General features: G+C 57.1%; 2 protein-coding genes across 3 annotated transcripts in view; one reads left to right on the top strand and one right to left on the bottom strand.

Moving 5' to 3' along the window:
* VSIG2 (V-set and immunoglobulin domain containing 2) overlaps nucleotides 1-2,115 on the top strand; it is a 38,177-nt gene extending 36,062 nt beyond the window's left edge. Inside the window, exons 6-7 of the mRNA XM_065570440.1 lie at nucleotides 584-731; nucleotides 1,795-2,115. Coding sequence (XP_065426512.1) covers nucleotides 584-731; nucleotides 1,795-1,936 — 290 coding nt within the window. The 3' untranslated portion in view covers nucleotides 1,937-2,115. The remainder of the gene's footprint in view (nucleotides 1-583; nucleotides 732-1,794) is intronic.
* A 2,368-nt stretch (nucleotides 2,116-4,483) lies between these two features.
* Nucleotides 4,484-21,147, bottom strand: part of SPA17 (sperm autoantigenic protein 17) — a 75,868-nt gene continuing 59,204 nt past the window's right edge. For both annotated transcript variants that reach the window (XM_065568966.1, XM_065568967.1), the window contains exon 6: nucleotides 4,484-5,822. The gene's annotated coding sequence lies outside the window, so the exon portion shown is untranslated. The remainder of the gene's footprint in view (nucleotides 5,823-21,147) is intronic.

Here is a 21,147-nt window from a genome sequence, read left to right on the forward strand (position 1 = left end):
CAGGCAAGTCACTTCCTCTTGCTGCCTCAGTTTCCCTTTCTGTAACCTGTGGCTAGAAGAATGCGGCTGGGACTGACTCATGGGCTTACTGGTCCAGGGGAGAGCAGTTGGTGCTGCTCCGCCTACTGGTTAAGGATGTGAAGGTTCCTGCCCCGCCCTCTTTAAAAAGTGTTGTGCTGGGATAGGTGTGAACAGGGTCGCCTGGCAGAACGAACTCCAGAGAGTCGTTTTAATTATGTTATGACCAAGCAAAGGAGCCTGCAGCCTTTGCACCCATGACAGATCTATGTTGGTTAGGAATGTTTGACGGCTCTAGCGTCATCTCCTGGCCGTCCTTTCCGGGTTCTTACTCGGTCACTCTGTTTTCCTTTCCCTGTCACTTCCTGATGCTTCTCTCTAGCCTTCCTTTCCGGGCTTTTCCTTAGGGCTCTTGCACACCTCAGTTGTTTCAAAGTCACTAAGGGCCAAATTCGGGGCTCGTTATTGGCTGCTGATCACAAAAATCTAGCGGGGGGCGGGGGATGGAAAGCCCAGAGTTACCTCCTAAGCCAACCTTCACCTCTTGGGTTTGTGTTCCCAATAGGCACTTCGGAAGCTGGAGTGACCGCAGGCGCTGTGATAGGAGTGCTGCTGGCGCTCTTACTGCTCGGGGCAGCTGCGTTCTATCTGTTCTGGTACAGAAAGAAGGACAAGAAGGAGTCTCAATCCACGTACACCGGGAACGATTTAAGGTTAGAACCCCTGAGCAAAGCTTTCCTGTGGCTAAAGCAGGCAGGGTGTGTTCAGTGACACTGCACGGATCAGTCTATAAGGGATCCGCTTGGCCAGTGCTTCGTACGGCACTCACAAGTACAACTGTGTGATGGCAGCAAGGGGAACCCTTCAGACTTGGGGCTTGTTTTCAGATCTCACTGAGATTCCATGGGAGGCACCGGCCAGATTGCCCCACAGGGCAAAATCCATCCAAGGCAGGCCCGCCATCAGCGCAAACTTCCCCGTCCCCCACCACCACGCTTCCTCCCTGACCTACAGCGCAGAGGGGAGTTCAGTCTGTGCTTAGCGTCTCTGCCAAGGCTGCGGATGGAAGCTAGTCTCTAGTGTGGGGATGTGGATGCCGGTTCCCTAGAAACTGAACTGCGATCCACCAGCTCCTTTCACATAGGCCGCCGAACAGCCACCCGTGGGGACGGCTGTCAGTCACTGCTGATCCGGGGCAGATTTGAGCAAAGTTGAAAGGCTCTTGCTGACAAGCCCCCCCATTTCCATCCTGCTCCCAGGGGCTTGTCATCTTTGGGCAAGAGACACAGCTGCTGAAGCACGGATCTGCCCAGACATGCTGTTATCAGCACAGGCAGCTGGTGGGGCTTTGAGAAGCAGGTGGCTTTGTGCAGCTAACACGTCTTTAAGGTCTGGGATGTAGAATTCGCCAAGAGGTCCCAGGTGCACCTGGAGTTGAAGTTTGAGAATCAGGCACTGCAGTTGTGCAGCCTCCGACCTGAGGGTACTTGCCGCTAGACTGGAAAACATGCGGCACCGTGGGGCTGGCGGGAAGGATGGGGCAGGCGATGGGGTCATAGGTTTTCTCTGTCTCTAACTGACCTGATGGAGTGATTGTGGTTTCCCATAGGGAGGCTGGCAAGCCCCTCAGTACACGGGTGTCACTCTGCACCAGTGTGCTTTGTTAAAGGGACGGAGGGCCACATCCTTAGCTGGTGTCGGTTGTGTTCATGGATGCTGATGGAGCTCAGCCAGTTGGTGCCAGATCAAGCTGATGAGTTTCCTGTTTGTTTACAGGGAGGATGCCACTGCCCCGGGGATCTCAGACACCTCCTTGCAGAGACAAGACAGCGACCCCGGGAGCCGCTTCCTGGAGCAGCCGGTGTCAAGGCCAGAGTCTGTCAGCACCACCAAGTCCAGACTCAACATGGTTGTGTGAGCGGGGGGCGGCACTGGCTCCTGTTCAGCTCAGAAACCTCAGCTGGATTTTGATACATGACCCCCCTTTTTTTTTTTTTAAATAATTAAGGTTTTTACTGTCTCCTATTTACTGCCCGGGGGAATAATGCAGGAACCTGTCGAATAGCCTAGTAAACACTTCCTCTGTTGTACACTTCACCTGGGTTGGGACACATCAGTCAGTATTTCTACATAACCACTGAGTATGCAAATCAATGTACCCTGATTGGCTGACACAGAGAGGTTTTGTATGGCTATTTCACAGTAACCGTGTTGTGTCTCCATTGGCCTCTGTTCTGACTGGCGCCAGGACTTGGCACTTCCATTGTCTCCTTTGTGTAGCTGGGGCCAGGGCCGGCTCCAGGCACCAGACAACCAAGCACGTGCTTGGGGCGGCACCTGGTAACGGGCGGCCAATCTTGGGGTGGCGGGGGGCAACGCGGTGTGGCGCTCGGCGGGGGGGCGGGGTTCCGGTGGCGCGGCGCTCGGCGGGGGATGTTGGGCGGCGCAGCACTCAGCGGGGGGTGTTTGGTAGTGCTCCACGCGGGGGGGCCCTTCAGCAGTGCAGCGCTGCGCGGGGGGCGGAGGTGTTCAGCGGCGTGGCGCTTGGTGGGGGTTTCGGCGGCGTGGCACTACGCAGGGGGTGGGGGTGTTCGGCAGCGCTCTGCGCGAGGGGGGTTCAGCAGTGAAGCGGGGGGGGGGTTTGGCAGCGCGGCAGGGGGGCGGGGGCTGTTCGGCAGCGCTTGGCAGGGGGTGTTTGGCATCGCTCTGCGCGAGGGGGGTTTAGCAGCGCGGCGGGGGGCAGTGGTTGTTCAGCGGCGCTTGGCGGGGGGAGTTTCGGCAGTGTGGCACTCGGTGGGGGGGTGTTATGGCGGGGCGGTGCTTTTTTTTTGCTGCTTGGGGCCGCAAAAAAGTTAGAGCCGGCCCTGGCTAGGGCAGAGAGAGGCCAGCGGGACCTGAGTGAAGGGACGATAGCAACCAGTTGTGTTGCAGGGGGGAGGGATAGCTCAGTGGTTTGAGCATTGGCCTGCTAAACCCAGGGTTGTGAGTTCAATCCTTGAGGGGGCCATTTAGGGAACTGGGGTAAAAATCTGTCTGGGGACTGGTCCTGCTTTGAGCAGGGGGTTGGACTCGATGACCTCCTGAGGTCCCTTCCAACCCTGATATTCTATGATTCCTCCCAGTGTGGCAGCTCTGCAGAGCTCTGCAGAGCTCTTACCCTCAGGCACTGCCTTGCACCCGGCCCAGGCTGTCTGTTCCATGGTGGGCCGTCACCCCAGAGAGGGCGTGCAGCTCTTCCTCTGGGGATGGGACCTCTGCCCCAGCGGCCTCTCCTCTTGCTCACAGCAGTGCAGCTCGTTGGACCAATGCCACTGGACCCCAGAGAAAATGGCCTGGGGCTGTGGTGCTGTAGGGAGGGTGATGTGCATGCTGCACCACTCGCTGCCACCCAGAGGGCTCCACAGTGCCCGGTGATGGGGGGGGACTCTAGGCGTGGGGTTCTGGGGACCGAACTGAGCCTTGTGCATGCTGGCAGAGCCCGGCCCAGCCCAGCTTTGGCTCACAGTGGAATCGGTGGTGCTGCCTATGGCAGCTGGTCCAGGGTCCCCTGCTTTGCTGAGCCGTAGGGGAGAGGGGCGGGAAGGGGGGAGTGAGGACCAAGAGTCATTAACTCTTTAAACACTCCCACTCCGGCTGTGTCACGGAGCCCCCTCCTTTTTCCTGCTTCTTCTTTCATCCCCCATGTGCTCATTAAACGAGACGCTATGGTGCAGTGAGGACGACCAATGGGGTCTCCTGCCAGTCGCTCGCAGGCCTGTCCCAGGCCTGCTGCCCTTAACCCCACAAGGGCACTGCTAGTCCCTGAAACTCCCCCCACTCACTCCCAATAACGGGCCCAGAACTGCAGGGAAAGCCCGAGTCGTACCAGGGAGTCTGGTCGCGGCCACGATTTACTCTGAGTGAGCTCAGGTCAGCCACCCCCCGAGCCCTCCCCCATCCCCTCAGCTATAAAATGCTTTGAGAGCCTTGGAGCAAAGGCCCCAGTAGCTGTGCCCAGCACCCCCGGGCTGTGTCTGGGCGGGAGATGGACCATCGTCTCTTCACAGGACTGTGGTCAGTACCCACACTGTGTTGCCTCTCAACAGCAGTGGCCTGGCTCCTTTCCAGCGGGGGGGGACAGATGCCTGGCAGTGCCCAGCCAAGGGGTGGGTGCGCTGTAAGTACCGGGAGTATCTGCTCAGGCTGCGCCCTGATTCCCCTGGCCAGGTCCCAGCTGCTAGATGAAGGGTACCTATGGACGCTGGCGGTGTTCTCTCTGCAGAGGGAGTGAGAACAAGACACCTGTGGGTGGGGGGCCGTGGGGTGAGGAGTCCTTGCTTGGAGAAGCGGGGAGGGAAGATTCAGCAATGAAACACACCTGTGCCAATGCACTGGGCTCTCCAGAGTGGGGTGTGGGTGCAGAGACGTGTTAGCTCCCAGAGACTGGAAACACCAGCCGGGCAAAGGACTACGCTGCACTCTGGGATCATAGCAACATTCCTTTATTGACATTCCAACTTCGCTGGAGAAATCACATGCAAAACCAAAAAGAACTATAGAAAAACCACTCGGCGTCGGCACACGCTCCTTACAGCTGTGTCGAGGCAGGTGAGGCGTGCATAGGGCAGGGACCGGGGGGAGGGAATGAGGCAAGCTGGGGGCAGGAGGAGTGCACGGCCAGAACATGGCAAACGGGCATGGAGGGCTATTTTCATATGATGCCGCTTTGCAATCTTTCTCTTTCGTGGCCCTTTACCAGAAAGCTATTTTGTATGCAGCTTGCAGTCAGGTTTCCAGGGGATTCTGTAGTCAACAAGATCAGATTGGAGGAGCTAAGAGGGCTGATGATTGGTGGGGGGCCGGGTGGGAATAGCACGCACAGTCTGGAATAAAGGGGCAGTAGGACTTCAAGTGAGGCCCTGGTTACTATTAAAAAGGGTGTTTTAAAAAAAAAAACAAACCAAACCAAACTCTATGCTAGTAAAACAGCTGAGACTGTTTAAAGCCAAAGCCTTGACTGGTGGCGGGGCGAAGAGTGGGGCTGGGTGGCTAAGGGAAATTCACGCTCGTTACCTGGCCTAGGAAGGCGAGTGCAAAGAACGAAGTGTCATGCAGCATGCAAGGGGCTCTGCGGAAGCCAGGCTGCAGCTGGACAGGCTGGGCATTCCACCTCTGTGGCCAATTGGGGCTGGCGGGAGGAGCCCGCCAAGGGGGGCTGTCAAAAATACAGGCTGCCCCTAAGGCTATGTCAACAGGGCAAAGACAAACCCGGGGCGGCCGACTCGGGCTGGTGGGGCTGCAGGGCTCTTTCATTGCTGTGGAGACTTCCAGAGCCTGAGCTCTGGGACCCTCGCACCCCACAGGGTCCTGGAGCCCAGGCTGCAGCCCGAGCCCGGAAGTCCCCACAGCAATGAACCAGCCCGAGCCCCATGAGCCCGAGCTGGCTGACATGAGCCAGCCGCGGGTTTTTCTTTGCTGTGTAGACATACCCTGAGAGAGCTTGGACTCTGCCAGAGCGGCACGGGAGTGAGGGTGGGGGGTGATGGAGCTGCAAGGGAAGGAAGGGTGGGATATGCAGGGGGCACAGGGGTCTATGCTCTGGGAGGAGGCAGGATGTCACATTGCCAGGCTAAGCGGAAGTGAAGGGGACACTGAAATCCAAGGGGTTTCCTGGGGAGGCCGGAGAGTTGCACGTCTCCAAGCCAAGGCTCCATGGGACAATGTTTCTTCTGAATGGTGATGGGTGTCAGTCAGGGCGAATCAGGAACGGGGCTGGGCGGTGTCTTCTCTGCAAAGGGGCTGCTCCATCCATCCCGTCTCAGCCACTGCAAGTAGAAACAGCCCATGAGCCCTGGGCACTGCGCTGCAGCCTCCCCCGTGAGGGAAGGAAACCCCAACCAGCCTCCACTCCTCCTGCAGAGCCTGGCCAAGGCAGGGAGGCGGTCACTTGCAACAAAAGGAGTTTAGGGCTAGAGTGTAGTCAGCCCCAGGAGCCATCTGTCCGTGAGGCCCAGCCAGGCTGTGCTGGAATGCCAGGGGTCAGAGGAGGGCAGAGCTGGCCTGGCACGGGGGCTGTAACCTTTCAAAGGCTGGTAGACCTTCCACTGCAAGCAGGTGCTCTCCTGTGAGTTAAGTTCCCTCGAAGCTGCGTAGCCGTGCAGCAGCCTATTAAGTGCCACGGAGGTGCTCAGGGCTGCAGTGGGGAGAAACACCTCTACCCCAGCCCAGGAAATGCTGCGGCGGGGAGAGAGGGCTCTCCCTGCTGGCCCCAGCCCGGCCCCAGCCCTGCCACGGCCGAGGAAGAGGCGCCTATCCTGCGGCCCCAGCCCCGGAGCTTCCACGGCGGGGACAGGCACCTCTCCCCACCAGCCCAGGTGCTGCTGCGGGAAGAGTGAGCTGGGGGGAGTCCTCTCTTCCTGCAGTAGCCATGGGGCAGCCTGCACCCCAACCCCCTCATTCCTGGCCCCACCCCAGAGCCTGCACCCCCAGCCGGAGCCCTCATACCCCCCCATGCACCCCAACCCTCTGCCCCAGCCCTGAGCCCTGGCCCCACCCCCAGAGCCCACACCCCCAGCCGGAGCCCTCACCCACATACACACTCCAACCTTCTGCCCCAGCCCTGAATCCCCTCCCATACGCCGAACCCCTCAGCCCCACCCCCACCTCATGAATTTTGTTATGTGCACCAATATGAAGATGATGTGTCACACATCACCTCCATCTTGACGCACATAACAAAATAAATTGCGCACATGAGTGGGAAAAATTACAGGGAACACTGCCTATGAACCTCAACGGCAAGCCAATCAGGGTCAGCCTATTTACCCCCCATCAGTCTCTCTCCAGGTGGCTTCCCTTCTGCTGGCCCAGCCATGGGAGAAGCCTGGCTTCCCACGGGATTTCCAGCGCTCTACATGAGTCCAACGACTCCCAGCGCTAATGCCCCCTTGCATAGGCGTGCGCACGGGGTGTGCCAGGTGTGCCTGGGCACACCCTAATGCAGGGGTGGGCAAATGGCCCCCGTCTCCAGGCGTGGCAAGCCGCGGGGTCTGCGCTCCCCGGCCGGAGCGCCTGGCCAAGCACAGCAAGCTGCCGGCCCCTCCCCCACCTTTCTCCCTCCCCGTGAGTCCTGCCGCGGCGCACACAGCACGCTGGGGCCGGGGCTGCACACTCCCGTGGGGCAGGGTTTGGCTCCACGGGGAGGCAGTTACCTTCCCCCTCTCCTGGAGCCATGCTGCCCCGTGTGCAGTGGTCTGGGGGGGCCAAGGCTGTGCGCGCTCCTGCGGGGCAGCGTTTGGCTCTGCGGGGAGGCAGACACCCTCCCCGCTCTCCTGGAGCCCTGCCACCGCGTGCAGCGCTCTGCGGGCTGCACGCTCCCGCGGGGCAGCGTTTGGCTCTGCGGGGAGGCTAGGAGCCTCATCTCATGCCATGGTAAGGAGTCCGGGGCCGGGGGGGTTGGATAAGGGGTGGGGGGAGTCAGGGGACAGGGAACAGGGTGGGTTGGATGGGGGTGGGATCCCGGGCGGGGGTGTTAGGGGCGGGGGGTCTCTGGAGGGGGCAATCAGGGAGCAGGGGGGGTTGGATGGAGCATGGGAGTCCCAGGGTCTGTCAGGGGGTGGGGGGTATATAGGGGTCAGGAGACAGGGAGCAAGGAGGGTCCTGGGGGGGCAGTTAGGGTGGGGGGGCCTCTAGAAGGGGTGGTCAGGGGACAAGGAGCTGGGGGAGATTGGATGAGTTGGGAGTTCTGGGCGGGGCTATCAGGAGGCAGGGGTGTGGAGAGGGGTTGGGGGAGGCAGGGAGCAGAGGGGGTTGGATGGGTCGGGAGTTCAGCGGGTCCTCTCAGGGGGCAGGGAGTGGTTGGATAGGCGTGGGAGTGGATAAGGGTTGGGGCAGTCAGGGGACAGGTAGGGGGTAGGGTCGTGGGGGGCAGTCAGGGGACAAGGAGCAGGGAGGCTTAGATACGGGTGGGGTCCTGGGGGGCAGTTAGGGTCAGGAGTCCCAGTAGGGGGTAGTCAGGGGACAAGGAGCAGGGGGGTTGGGCGTTCTGAGGGTGGCAGTCAGGGGGCAGGAAGTAGGAGGGAGTGGATGGGGCGGGGCTAGGGCGGGGCTCCCTGGGTGCACACCCTAATGAAATGGGCTGCGCACGCCTATGCCCCCTTGCCTGCCAGGCACGGGGGAGGGGAAGCTGTTCTATCCCTCTTCTCGCGGACCTGTCTGGGTCACTTCCCTTCCCCAAAGGACTCTAGGAATTCGCCGCCTCCCCTGTTTGATTGCTGGTCTGTCACTCCTGTTCAACTATACCCTGCACTTGAGGCTACACCTCCTCGTGGGTTCTAGAGGCAGGAAAAGCTGTATTAATGAGCAACAATCACCAGGCCCCCATCCATCACGGTGCCAAGGTGGCTATTACAGCAGACACCTGGGGGTGAAATCAATCGCAGCCCTGAGCATAATCTCCCCAAATCCTCCATTGGCAGGGGGGGCAGCAGCAGGGCCCTGGCAATAGTTTACTTAATGCCACTGCTAAGTGAAATGCTCCCAGCTGGAGCTAAGCTCCCCTTATTAAAGAAGCCATAGCATGGGGGGGTGGCGGGTGGAAAGAGAAACTGCATCTTGTTAGGACGGTGTGTAGGTGACATTTGCACACACACACACCCAGCGTCCCCTGGAGCCGTTGCTATTGGCAATCGCTGCACGTCCATCCTGTTTGCGTTCTCCTCACCAACGCCAACGAATCTGTTCTGAAATTAATAAGCTGACATTCGGCAGAGAATAATGAAGTCCCCTGGGACCCACCAGACTAGCAACCGTTTTTGAACGCGCTTTGAGGGGAGGGGGCGTTTGCCCTAGAGCTGGGACTGGCTGGGCCTGGGTTTGGTTTTGCATAAAGTCCCTGAGTGGGCTGGCTTCTCCTGGCGCTCAGCCTGGTTTCGTGCCTCAGAACCCCCCCTTTCCATTGCCTCACACCCCAGCTAAGATGCACAGAACCCCAAACCAAAACCCCACTTGGCTTTGGATTCCTTGCCCATAGGAAAAGGCTGCAATTCGGCTCCGGCAGGTGTTATACAGGATGGGGTGGCCAAGAAGCAACCGATGTAGGACTGTCACTCAAGGAAAATGCAGGCTCAATGTGTGACCTGCAGCCAGCCAGGAAGCAGGGGACCCAGCATGAACACAAATCCTAGAGACCAGGGTCCTGAGTGGGGGCATATGCCAGGTCAGGCACCAGCCGGAGGAGCTGCACTAGCTAGACAGCCCACCTCTGACAGCTCGCCAGCCAGGGACAGTGGCCAGGTACACCCACCAAACATGACCCGCTGTTAGCGCTGGGTCTTAGAAGAGGTCCCAGCCCCCTTGAGGTTCTGGGTGGAGCTACCGCACGTGAGCACCATCCCTGCTGAGCAGAGACTGGAGCTGCACCAGTGGGGGGTTGGGGCCCGCTGGGGTCTTTGCGTGCCACAGGCTGAGCTCTGGGAGCGTGCCCATGCCCTCAGCACAGAGCTGAGGTTGGGGAGAGGGGGGTCCTGTGTTCTTCAGAGCTGGGAGGAGAGACTGGGTCGGGATGCAAGTGCAAAGGGGCTGAGCTGGTGGAACCAGGCGTGCTCTAGGGGCTGGGTGAAGCTGTTTTTCCATCAGGAGCTGGAGTCCGAGGGTGGAATGGGTTTCGTTCCCGCTGAGGCTGTGTGGGCAGAGAGGGACTCTGGCTCCAGATGGCTGCTGGCAGCTGCTCGGTGGCACGGTGCTGTTAGCTTTCATACAACCACCTACTGGCAGTGCTGCAGGGATGGACATGGGACGCTTTCCAGGAACAGGGCCAGAGCCTCAGCTGGAGTAAACCAGCTCCATCAATGTCAGTGGAGCTGCGCTGATGTACACCAGCTGAGGCGCTGAATGGAGCACCAGCCTATGGACTCGGCCTCAGGCCTCTGACCTACAGTGCGCGGATGCCGGCCTTGTTCCATCCATTTCAGTGCAGTTCCTCCTGCTTTGCACCAGTGAACGTGACAAGCCGAGCAAAGTGCGAGTCAGCGTGGCGCTCTGCGGTGACTACAGCAGAGGAAAATGACGCTGACCCACCAGAGCCGGCTCCAGGGTTTTTGCCGCCCCAAGATTGTGATCTGCGGCAGCAATTCGGCGGAAGGTCCTTTGCTCCAAGTGAGAGTGAGGGACCGTTCGCCGAATAGCTGGACATGCCGCCCCTCTCCAGAGTGGCCGCCCCAAGCACCTGCTTGGCAAGTTGGTGCCTGGAGCCGGCCCTGTGACCCACAGCTGCTGCTCCCTGCCAGGGAGAGACCGGTAGCGCCGTGATGCTGAGGGCCCCTCAGCAATTAGACCGTGATACGGCGACACAAGGAGCACTGCAGTTTTGGGCTCTGTGCACGGGAGGCATCACATCACAGAGCAAGGTGGCGACAGTCCCCACCTGTACAGCTCTGAGGTGGCCGGCTTGTTACCCTGCATTCAGTTCCGGGCACCTCATTGCTGTGACGAGCTGGAGAAACGAGCACCACGTTGTCAGGCACTTAGATTAGTTAGGGAGCCCAATTGCCAAAGTTTTTTTTTTTTGGTTGCAAAACGCCAGTTCCTCAACATCAAACCTTCCCAGAAACATAGTGGTTTTGACAAAACGTTCACTGGGGAGGCTGCTCAAGCCAAGGATGGAATTTCTGGCCAAGTCGAGAGTGGCCCACCCCAGAATAGCTAAGAGCCGGTGATGTATAGGCAGGGCAAGGACTTGAACCTCCTAAATCCCAGGTGAGCCACCCTGCGCTCGAGTCAGTCGGTGTCTCCTGTCGGCGCTGGTCCACTTTGTTTAAATAATTAACTATTCATTGAACCCCAGGGAGATGCTGTAGCCTGGTCAGGCTCCATCTCTGGTGCAATGACTATTAATGATTTATACAAAGTGGACCAGCTCCAACAGGAAAGGGAGGTTGTGTCTATAACCTGTTTATTAGGGCACAAGGAGGACTTGAACTCGAGTCTGCCACAGCCCATGTGAGGGCCCTAATCAGCCGGCGTTTGGGGTGGAGGAGTCCTCACCTGCTTGCACTCACTCTCTATTTCATTCCACAGAGAAGCAAAACCAGATTGCAGAACGGTGACGCTGTGCATGACCTGGAAAGCTTGTTTCCCGGCCCTTGGAGAGAGGCTCTGGGGACGAGCCACCCTGCCACGGTCCTTTCAGACTCCCCATCGCTGGCTCCCCCAGGAGTGAAGGGATCAAAACTGTTCTTAATAAACAATTACCGGCGCCCCACACATGCCACCCCAGCACTGTACTAATGATCCTGATGCACCGACCGGCTCATGAGCATAGCAATTCAACTTCCTTGTCATCCTACAAACTTCCCATAGCCCAGGCCCACCAGGGCAGGCCTTCCACAATGCTCCCGTCTGCAGCAGGGGAAGGGCATTGACTTAGCCACTCAACTCCAGCGTCAAAGCAACCCGCCTCATTCAGCATGATACCCCATTGCACCTTCGCCTTTCGTGGTTCATCTTTTATTCATTATCACACAATCCAAAGCCTAGGGTGACCAGATGTCCCGATTTTATAGGGACAGTCCCGGTTTTTGGGCCTTTTTCTTATATAGGCACCTATTACCCCTGTCCCGATTTTTTTACACTTGCTATCTGGTCACCCTACCAAAGCCCTGCATTTGCATCACCTGTGTATGCTGCTCTCAGCATGTTCACACACACAAACACACACACACACACACTCTCTCTAAACCCCACCCTCTTTCCCCAGCTCGGCCGTTACCATGGCAAAGTCACCAGCTAGTGTTGCTTAATTCAGTTGTGAAGCAAAAAACACACCCAAGAAGAGGCAAATTCTACATTATCAGCCAGGGTGCACTTGCCTAAAATTAGCCCCCGCTTCCCCTAAGCGGCATAATAACGAAGTGAAGCTGAGTGTAGCAATCCAGGGACTATCCCTGCATATGAAGGTGATATGCCCTACAATCAGCACCAGAGTCTTGTTGCCACTGTCTGGGTGTGCCATGAACTCCCTCCTTCCTACCCCCAACCCCGGCCACCTGTATCGGGGTAGCCAGAATCCAGGGGAGGGGATTGTGCCTCCAAACACTATAGGTAGTCTATGCTGCCACCTCTCCACCCAGTCCCAGTGCAGTGCCAGCTATCAGGGGTGGGGGCGTAACTCATCCTGCCAGCCCACCCCGGCCTGTGGTGCAGGCCATGGGGCTGCTGCCATGATGCAGCACAACCACTGGGGCGGACTCAGTTACTCTGGTGCCTTTTCGGCCTATGGCCCCGCAACGAAATCTAGGCCTGGGGGTGTACCTGGCAGCCGTCAGTGCTCACTTTCCTTTTGTGGACTCCCATGGCACACGGCTCTACCGCCAAGGGCCAGAATCTGATCTCGGGGGCAGTGGGGTAAATCCGGGACCAGGCCATGGACAGCCGGGGAGTTCCAGCAGGGAAACAGCTCAGAGTTTGGCCCTCCCCATTACAAACTAAATCTAACCATGAAACCAAGGTGACACCGTGTCTGAGTCAGCTCCCCTCACGTGACCTCTCTGAAGGCGGCAGGCTGCACCCAGGGAAATCAGGGCAAGATTGGGCCCACTGCAGCCGGCCCTAATTGTCTCCATTATATTTACCTTTCCTGCCAGGAGACTGTAACCCAGCTTTTAAAAATAGCATGTGCTGATGTGAGGCATTTAGGACGGCGTTGCTAAGGGAGAAATTAAATTCCAATCTGGGGCCTTTGCCGCCTCTCGGGAGTTACTGTTGGTTTCCATGCTAACTGCTTCTCTGCTGCAATGCAAAACTAGGGCGTACAGCTGCGCCTCCTCCTTGGTTTGACCTCAGGCGCGGCAGGCGAGAGCCTGTAGGACAGACACCCTCCAGAACCCACTAGCAGCAGACAGCTGCCCCCGCCGCCTTCCCACCCCCCGACTCAGCCAGGGAAGAGCAGGGAATGTGGCTCCGGCCTTTCTCGCATTAGGACCAGACACGCTGGGCCCAATTCTGCTCTGATCACTGGCGTACGGCAGGAGTTACAGTGGTGACAACAGGATTCAGGCCCTAGTGTACAAGCACCAGGTTGTACGGGGGCCTCCCCGGGCATACAAGGCTTGCTGCTGGCTGCACTGGCTGATTTACACTGGTGTGAGAGGAGAATCCGACCAAGGGCCTCGTCCAGCATCGGAGCATGAAGGGGGCGCAGGACCCCAGCAGACCATGAGCCTGTCTCTCACAAGCAAGGGACACAGATTGGACACACTGGGGAGGGTGAGACTGCTGGGCTTGGAGGCGGCGCTACTCCAACTGCACTGAAATCCTGCCAGCACCAACCTCAGAGATTGGGGGGGGGGGCTTCCTGCTCCAGCCTCTCCCAGGTGCTCTGGGTGTGGTAGCAGGTCTGGACTGTGGGCTGCCGTCCAGCCCACCCAGGGAATGCTACAAAGCCAGCATCCTGCGAGCCAGAGAGAAGAGTGGCCGTTGCAAAGGGCAGCACTGAGGGGAAGAAAGGCCTAGTGATCAGGGTGTTACCCTAGGCCATGGGAGAGCTGAGTTCAATTCCCTGCTCTGCTACAGACCCACTCTTCCCCTGGGTGGCTCTGGGCCAATCACTCAGTGCCTCAGTTTCCCACCTGTACAATGGGGTAACAGCCCTGCCCTGCTGCACAGTGCGCTGATCAGTGCGCTGAAGATTGTGAAGTGCTCAGATGCGGGGGTACTAGAGGCCAGGTAAGTACCATGGCCAGAGTCTACAGGCTGTGACCTGGGGTGCGGCTGCGAAGGTGCTAACAGCTTTGGTAACTTGGCTGCACTGGGGCCCCAGAGGGAAGTGTAGGAGGAAACCGTCTCTAGGCAAAACCCTTTGGCTTCGTGACTGAGCAGCCTGGCCCTTGTGGGTGCTGCTTAAAAGCACAGCCAGGTGGGGAGACTAAAAGTGGGGCTCCCCCAAGAGAAACCTGCAGCCCAACCTGCTAGCAGGGCACAGAAATCAGCCTGTGCTGTGTGTCACACGGAGGGGCCCCCATGCTGTCAGAGCCGGGTCTGTGCAGCAGCTGCTCTGGCAATACTTTGACAAGTCTAACTCACTGTGCCCGGGCCCCATGGGCTGATCCTCACACGGTGCCCCACGCCCCTTACAAGGGGTGAAATCGGGTATGGATTGCAGTGGGTTTCTTATTGCCTCCGGGGTGTGTGTGTGTGTGTGTGTGGCTTCCCTCAGACAAAGGGATTTTAAGCCCTTGCTGATCTCCTGGTCTCTAGCCTCCGCTTTGGGGAAACAACCTCAGCTGGCGTCCTCCAACTTCCCTGTCCACTGAGCCGCGTGGGCTGTCTCTCGCAGGGCCCGAGGCAGGGAGTGCAGGCAAACCTTACTGTTTGGGCCCAGCTATTAACGGCTGGCTATCCTGCCTAGGTGCTTCCCGCTCTGGGGCACCCAAGCACGTCCCAGTTATTTATGGATTTACCCTCACAGCCCCCTTGTGACATAGGGAAAGATCATTATTCCCCTTTTACAGAGGGGTAAAATAGGGCCCAGTGATTAAAAACCAGCTATTGATGACCGGTGAACATTCTTGCAGATCTGGCCCATATTTTGGTACCTCTCTGGGACCTGAGGCCCAAGGGAATTAGGCACCAAAACACCTTTTGGAATCTGGGTCTCAGCTCTCTTGGGAAATCAGACCCGACATGCCCAGAACTTCGACCCAGATCTCCAGAGTCCTTCTCCAGTGTATTACCCTAGGACATGGGAGTGCTGGAGGACGGGACCACAGGCCTGTCACTTTGTGCCTTTACCACAGACTCTGCCCCTGTTGACGGTGTGCAATGTAGTGGGACATTGCTGCAGCAATTGTTACGAGCCTCTTGGGTTGCCACGACAGGCTCATTTTACAGATCTAAAAATAAAGGGCGCCTGGTGCTGGTGGGATTGCTGGGTACAGAACCAGAAAGAGCCACTCCCTCTCAGACCCGGTCCCTCCCCGCAAAGACGCAAGGGATGTATGGGATGGGACGCCACCCACTGAGCCAGCATAGGTGAGATATCAACGGGTGTGACTGAGTGAAGGAGAACAGCCTATTGTCTAGTAATGCAGCAAGGGAAGGCAGAGCCGCCCAGGGGTATGGAGGAAGAAAAGGATGCTAAATTAGGCTGGGACACCAACAGCGATCTGCATTTTAATACAGATCAGCAGCAAAGACGAAAGCCATGGCAGGCCTGGTTCTCCCGTCACTTATGCCAGTGTCAATTAGGACTAAGTGCTGCTCATAGAGCTGTCAATTCACTGACTCCTGCAGAGCTATTCCCAATTGACACTGGTGTAAGTGACAGGAGAACTGACCCCTGGGAGTGTGCAGGCAGGGCAGGGGGTTGCCAGGGGTAGGCCAAAGGAACAGGGAGGAAAACCAAAGCTGCTTGCCCAGGAAAGCGAACATCTTATCGAACATAGGTGGGACAGAGAGCAAGCAGATACTGTGCTGAAGAACCAAGCCCATGACCCAGGGCAGTGTATGAAGGACCCGGTTGTCAAGATGACTCCAGGGACCTGCTCTGACTCCAGAGACCTGCTCTGACTCCAGAGACGCTCTGGGGAAGACACTAGGGGTGATTCCAGAGCAAGGGGGTGATAACCACAGAGAACTACCGCCAGCGTAGAATCAGACCTAGTCCTAGGTGAAACGCTAGGAGGAGAAGCCTGCATCAGGACTTTGGGAGCAGAGCCCAGAAGACTGACTCGCATCTGAGCTAGGCAGGGCACCCTGGAGAGCAGAGGCCTCAGGTCTTGCCTTCAGAAGCTGCCCTCGCTATGCTTACGTTGGCCCAGCTGCTCTGCCCACTCGGCGCCTGAGGGAGCACAGCGAGGTGCTGGTACTAGAAGACAGGCCCTGATAAATGTAGCTTCACACAGGCCCTTCTCCTTTCACACCCCGGGAACTGGGAGCCTCTCCTCTAACAGCAGTGGAGTTCCACCAGCGTAAGCGAGATGGAACCCAGGCCCTGTCAGTGTGGGGAGGAAATCTGGGGAACCATGGGCTAAAGCTTCAGTTGGCCCTGATTTCTTTGTTGGATTATCCCAGGGAGGAGGGAGAGAGGCGACTTCTCCGGGCAATGGATGCCTGGGTGGGGCTGGCTATCTCACCACTGTGTGGCTAGCTCTGGCTCCCGGGAAGCCGGGTGGGTGCCAACATTGCTGCAAACAGGATGGTCACTTGACATACAAGGCTTTTCTTAGCAACAATAATGCTGGCTCAGCATGGCCTCTAGGCAATCTTCTCTGCCTAGGACAGGCGTGGGCAAACTACGGCCCGTGGGCCACATCCGGCCTGCTGGACCATCCTGCCTGGCCCCCGAGCTCCTGGCCCGGGAGGCTCGCCTCCTCCCTTCCCCCCCAGCCTCAGCTCGCTCGCTCCGCCGCCGGCGCAATGCTCTGTGCGGCAGGGCTGTGAGCTCCTGGGGCAGCGCAGCTGCAGAGCCCAGCCTGACCCGGTGCTCTGAGCCGCGCGGTGGTGATGGCAGCGTGGCCCGGCTCCAGCCGGGTGGCGCGGCTGTAGCGCTGCCAGCCACTGGTGCGCCAGGCAGCGCGGTAAGGGGGCGGGGGGGTTGGATAGAGGGCAGGGGAGTTGGGGGTGGTAGTCAGGGGGTGGGGTTGTGGATAGGGGGCGGGGCGGTCAGAGGGCAAGGAACAGGGGGGTTGAATGGGGGCAGGAGTCCCAGGGGGGCAGTCAGGCAGGAGGGAGGGTTGGATGGGGGGGCAGTCAGGGGCAGGGGTTCCGGGGGCAGTCAGGGGACAGGGAGAAGGGGTGGTTGGATGGGGCAGGGGTCCTGGGGGGGCCTTCAGGAATGAGAGGAGGGGTTGGATGGGGCGGCGGGGATCCGGGGGCAGTCAGGTGACAGGGAGTGGGGGTGTGTGGATGGGGCAGGGGTCCCAGAGGGGCCATCAGGGAACGGGGATGAGAGGGGGGTTGGATGGGGCAGGAGTCCCGGGAGGGGTGGCAGATAGGAGGTGGAGGCTGGACCACGACCCCCTCCCCTAACCGGCTCTCCATACAATTTATGAAACCCGATGCAGCCCTTGGGCCAAAAAGTTTGCGTGCCCCTGGCCTAGGAAATGCTGAGTTGGGACTTGTGACCACAAGGCTGAGAGCTGGAAAGTGTACGTACAAGGAAGGGGAAGCATGACGCTAGCCAGCTTGGGGCAAACCCACTGCACCTTCCTGGGTATATGTGCCCCGAATGCAACAGAGGCAATGCAATGGGGGGTCTGGTGCCAGCAGCTGTGCTCTGCTGGGGCTCCCAGTGGACAGGATCTTGGGGAGATATGGCTGGGGGGGGACAACAGCTATGATACAATGGAGTCCTCTAGCACTCCCTGCTCTGATGCTAGCTGTAGTTACCGACACTCCTCTCTTTATGGTATAAAGAAATCAGCTAGGGTGAAATTCTGATTCCACGGCCTTCCCTCATGCAGACCTACTTAACGGGCTGAGTGCAGGGAAACTATTATGGGATGGGAGACAGAATCTGCCCAACCTCCTAGGAAGAGCATGGAGCACCCATACAGCCCATGCCTTGGAGCAGTGGCCACATCCCAGTGCATCCTCTCCCCCAAGGGAGGATGGTCTAGTGCATCTAAGCAGTTCCCAAACCCGCCGCTCTGCCACCCCCGGGAGATTGCTTGAACCCTAGTTTGCTGAAAGCGTGTTGGGAACGGGATGAGTTTAACACCTCTAGTGTCCAAGCCAAGGCCTCAGTCCTGAAGCCTGCTGTGTCCCCTCCCCGCTTTGCAAGCCCCAGCTGCTGCAAGGCAACAGTCCCACATCCCGTGACTAGGCAGGAGGCTGCAGGTTGGTCTGAATAGTGTTGTTTAACTTCTCCTGCCCCACACACCATAACGTGAACTGCAAGCTCTTTGGGGCAGGGACTGTCGTTTTGTTCTGTGGTTGTATGGCGCCTGTCACAGCAGGGTCCCACTCCATGATTTGGATTCCCAGGTAACACAAGCAATAAAGAGGGACAAAGCCGTTTTAGTAAGTGACTGGTATTTTATGTCCCCCTACAGCAGCTAAGTCTATTGTCTCTCCCTCAAGGCTGGAGTGTGTTCTGAATTCAGAATAACGAGATTTGGCCCCGGGGCCAGACACCAAAAAAAATGCTTTTATGTGAAATATTATTTACATTTGTCAGAAGCAACTACCCCAGCCAGAGTTTTGCGCATAAGTCATTTTGTGTGCAGACCCCATAGCTGCAGACAACACTTGCAGGAGTGTGGTCATCTATTCCAGATGCCAACTCCTACGTGCACGAGCAGAGGTTATGGTCCCAGAATACCAGACCCAAATGCAGCTGGTCCTGAAGATCAGGCCCTGCCTGGGTAGGCACCGAGCGCCCTGCAGTCAAGGGAGGGATGAATAATCCCATTTTCTAAACCCAAGAGAGGATTAAGTGACCAGTAGCCTGATCCAAAGCCCCTCCCTTGGCCTCAACGGGCTTTGGATGAAGCCCTAAGTGGGTGCGTATATTTAAGAAATCAACATTTGTCAACAGCCACTAACCAGTGCTATGAGAGATGCCACGGTCGTCACCAGTTCTAAACACAGCAGGAAATCGGTGGTAGCTCTTGAGAAATGTTGACTCTTTAATGGCAACCTGAGTCTGTGCATTACAGCGTTTGTCTGACAGTGCCCAGTGGGTACGATTTCTTCGAGACTTTCGCTGTCACCCCAAGAGTTTGGGTGGAATGAAGGTACTTGCAACTTTCTGAAACATTAATATTTAACCTGAAATTTTCCAAGCCAGCTTTCAAGGGCAGGGATATAAAAAAATACAGCCCCAAACAATTTTTTTTTTTAGATCCTGACAACTATAAGCATCTGAAAACAGAGCCTACAACAATGGTCTCTGCATGAACCAACCCAAGATTGTACAAGTATTGGGGTGTGGTCTATCACTAACTGTATGTCTGTACAGCATAAGGCAGACCCTGCCTGGGTGACTAGGCTCTCGGCAAAACAAGTAATGAATCAATAGAATTACAAATACAAACAAACAACGACATGAAAAGCCACTCAAACGTTTCAACTTGGCCAAATCTGGGGGGATTTCCACAGGGCTGGCAAGAGGCACATCCATGACACCCAAATGTCGAGCCACTGCATGGAGCCAATAGAACTTCTCAACACAACAGCTGTAAAGAATTTTTTCACAAGGGCAGCACACTGGCTTCTCCCCTGAACTTGTTCTCACACGTGGCGGACCCATTTTTGAGGAAACTTTCCCCCACACATTCAGCCTGACTTGGAAATTTTTAGGCCAACCAGTTACAGTTTGGCAGAGTTATAAGTAACTGTACGGTGTCAAGCGACTTTAAGCAGAAGCGGTGCTACCAGGCTCCAATTGCTCTAGACTTTTTGGTGCCGTTTTCTCCCCTGTGTGCAGTGTGCTATGGGCATTGGCTAGCCAAGTGTGATCTGGTCACATCAGTCTCTGACTACTGCTCCTGCCCCTTGATTAGACTGTTTCTCTTAGGGGGGCTGCAGAAGCCACTAAGGGTTGAATCCCTCCAGGAAGAGCCGTTCAGGGAGACAAAGCCAATAAGCTAGTCTTAGAAGCTTTGAAACTTTCTTTGTGGGGGGGCCACGGAGGCCTTGCCCAAGGCGCCAGTCCCAGAAAAATTAAGCTGCTGTAAAATGTATTGGCAGGTGCAGAGTTAAGTTAATTTGTCTCAACACATTCGCACGCTTGAGCGATCCTAGCTTGCAAAGGTGCCGTCAGGGCCTCCGCGGGCTCTGCTAATTACCTCTGTGCCAACGCTCCAGCAGTGGTGGGCGGGAGGGAGGGCAGGAATGCTGCCTCCTGCTGTGTCAGTAACCGCACACGCGGCACCGTTGCTGGTGCAAATACACTGGTGAGTCAGCTGAAAGCTGCTTTCCAGGCCCACTTGTGCAAGCCAGACTCAGCGGCTCAGCCATCCCATTGCCAACAGGGCAGCTTGTGTTTCTTGCTCTTTACAGAAGTGTAACATGCAGGAATCACATGGCCACGGTGGGCTCCAAATACCCTAACGACACACAACTGGCCTGGTCTAGTTACATACACAATGCTGTTCTGACGGGCTTCCTTCTAAACAAACCCAGAGAGCACCACTAGTGGGCTCACAAAGTATTTAAAGCTATACTACCCCATTCTACTACCCCACAACAGGATTCTAAGGCCCAGGCCCTCAAAGATATTTCAGTGTCTAACTCCCTTGGAAATCAAGGGGAGCTATGTTCCTAAATACCTTTGAAGATCTGTCCCTAAATCCATACGAGCAAGGCCCACACAATTGCTTTTTTCAGTGGCACGACCGTCTTTGGGAGTCTGCCTGCAGAGTTCACCCCACACTCATACAATAGTGAAATCACAAGAGATCCCAGGGTCTCCAGGGCTGGATCGTGCTGTCCCCATGTAGCCAAGCTCTGCCCCTCCATTGTTGCAGGCGTTATGCCCAGCTTGATCCTGCCCACCCATTGGCTGCTTTGAAGTCAGTCACGTGACCTTAGGATAACTGTGCCCCAAACCCTTGGTGAATGGTGACTAGCGTGGGTGAATCAAATACATGTCACAACTGGGCTGAGCCAGGAGCAGGCAAACTGCAGCACAGAGCAATGCGGCATCTCTTTGGCTTGGAGGGATTTGATTTCCCCCAAATCTTCCTGCCCAGGCATTGTACAGAAACATGGGCTTGTAGAAGCAGCAAAACCGCCTCCGCTGGTTCCAACCTGTTCTTGGCCTCACTTACGCTCCCACAATGGTCCCATGTTCTGACTGGGGACCAGTCATGACGCTCCGGGAAGGCTCCAAGCCCCTAATCAGAACATGAATAGAGTTGGACCCATTTTATCGGCCCCTCTGTGCTGGCCATCGAACTCTGGTGGCTGGGGAAAGTGACAGAGGGAAATTGGCATCAGCGATCATGTCCCTAGCCCCTCCACAGCAGGACAGGAGAGCGCGAGGGCTAGAATCTATGGCCTGTCCCATGTTGGAAGGATGTTTTATGTTCCTAAGTGCTCCCTCTTCGGGGTTTCAGATGGGCACCGGCAGAGGGGTGAAGAAGGGATTTCCCTCCCTCCTCCCATCGTATCTGCAAGGTTTTTCATAACTCTTCCTCTGAAGCACCA

The sequence above is a fragment of the Chrysemys picta genome, chromosome 16 (assembly GCF_011386835.1).
Source record: "Chrysemys picta bellii isolate R12L10 chromosome 16, ASM1138683v2, whole genome shotgun sequence".
Taxonomy (NCBI): domain Eukaryota; kingdom Metazoa; phylum Chordata; order Testudines; family Emydidae; genus Chrysemys; species Chrysemys picta.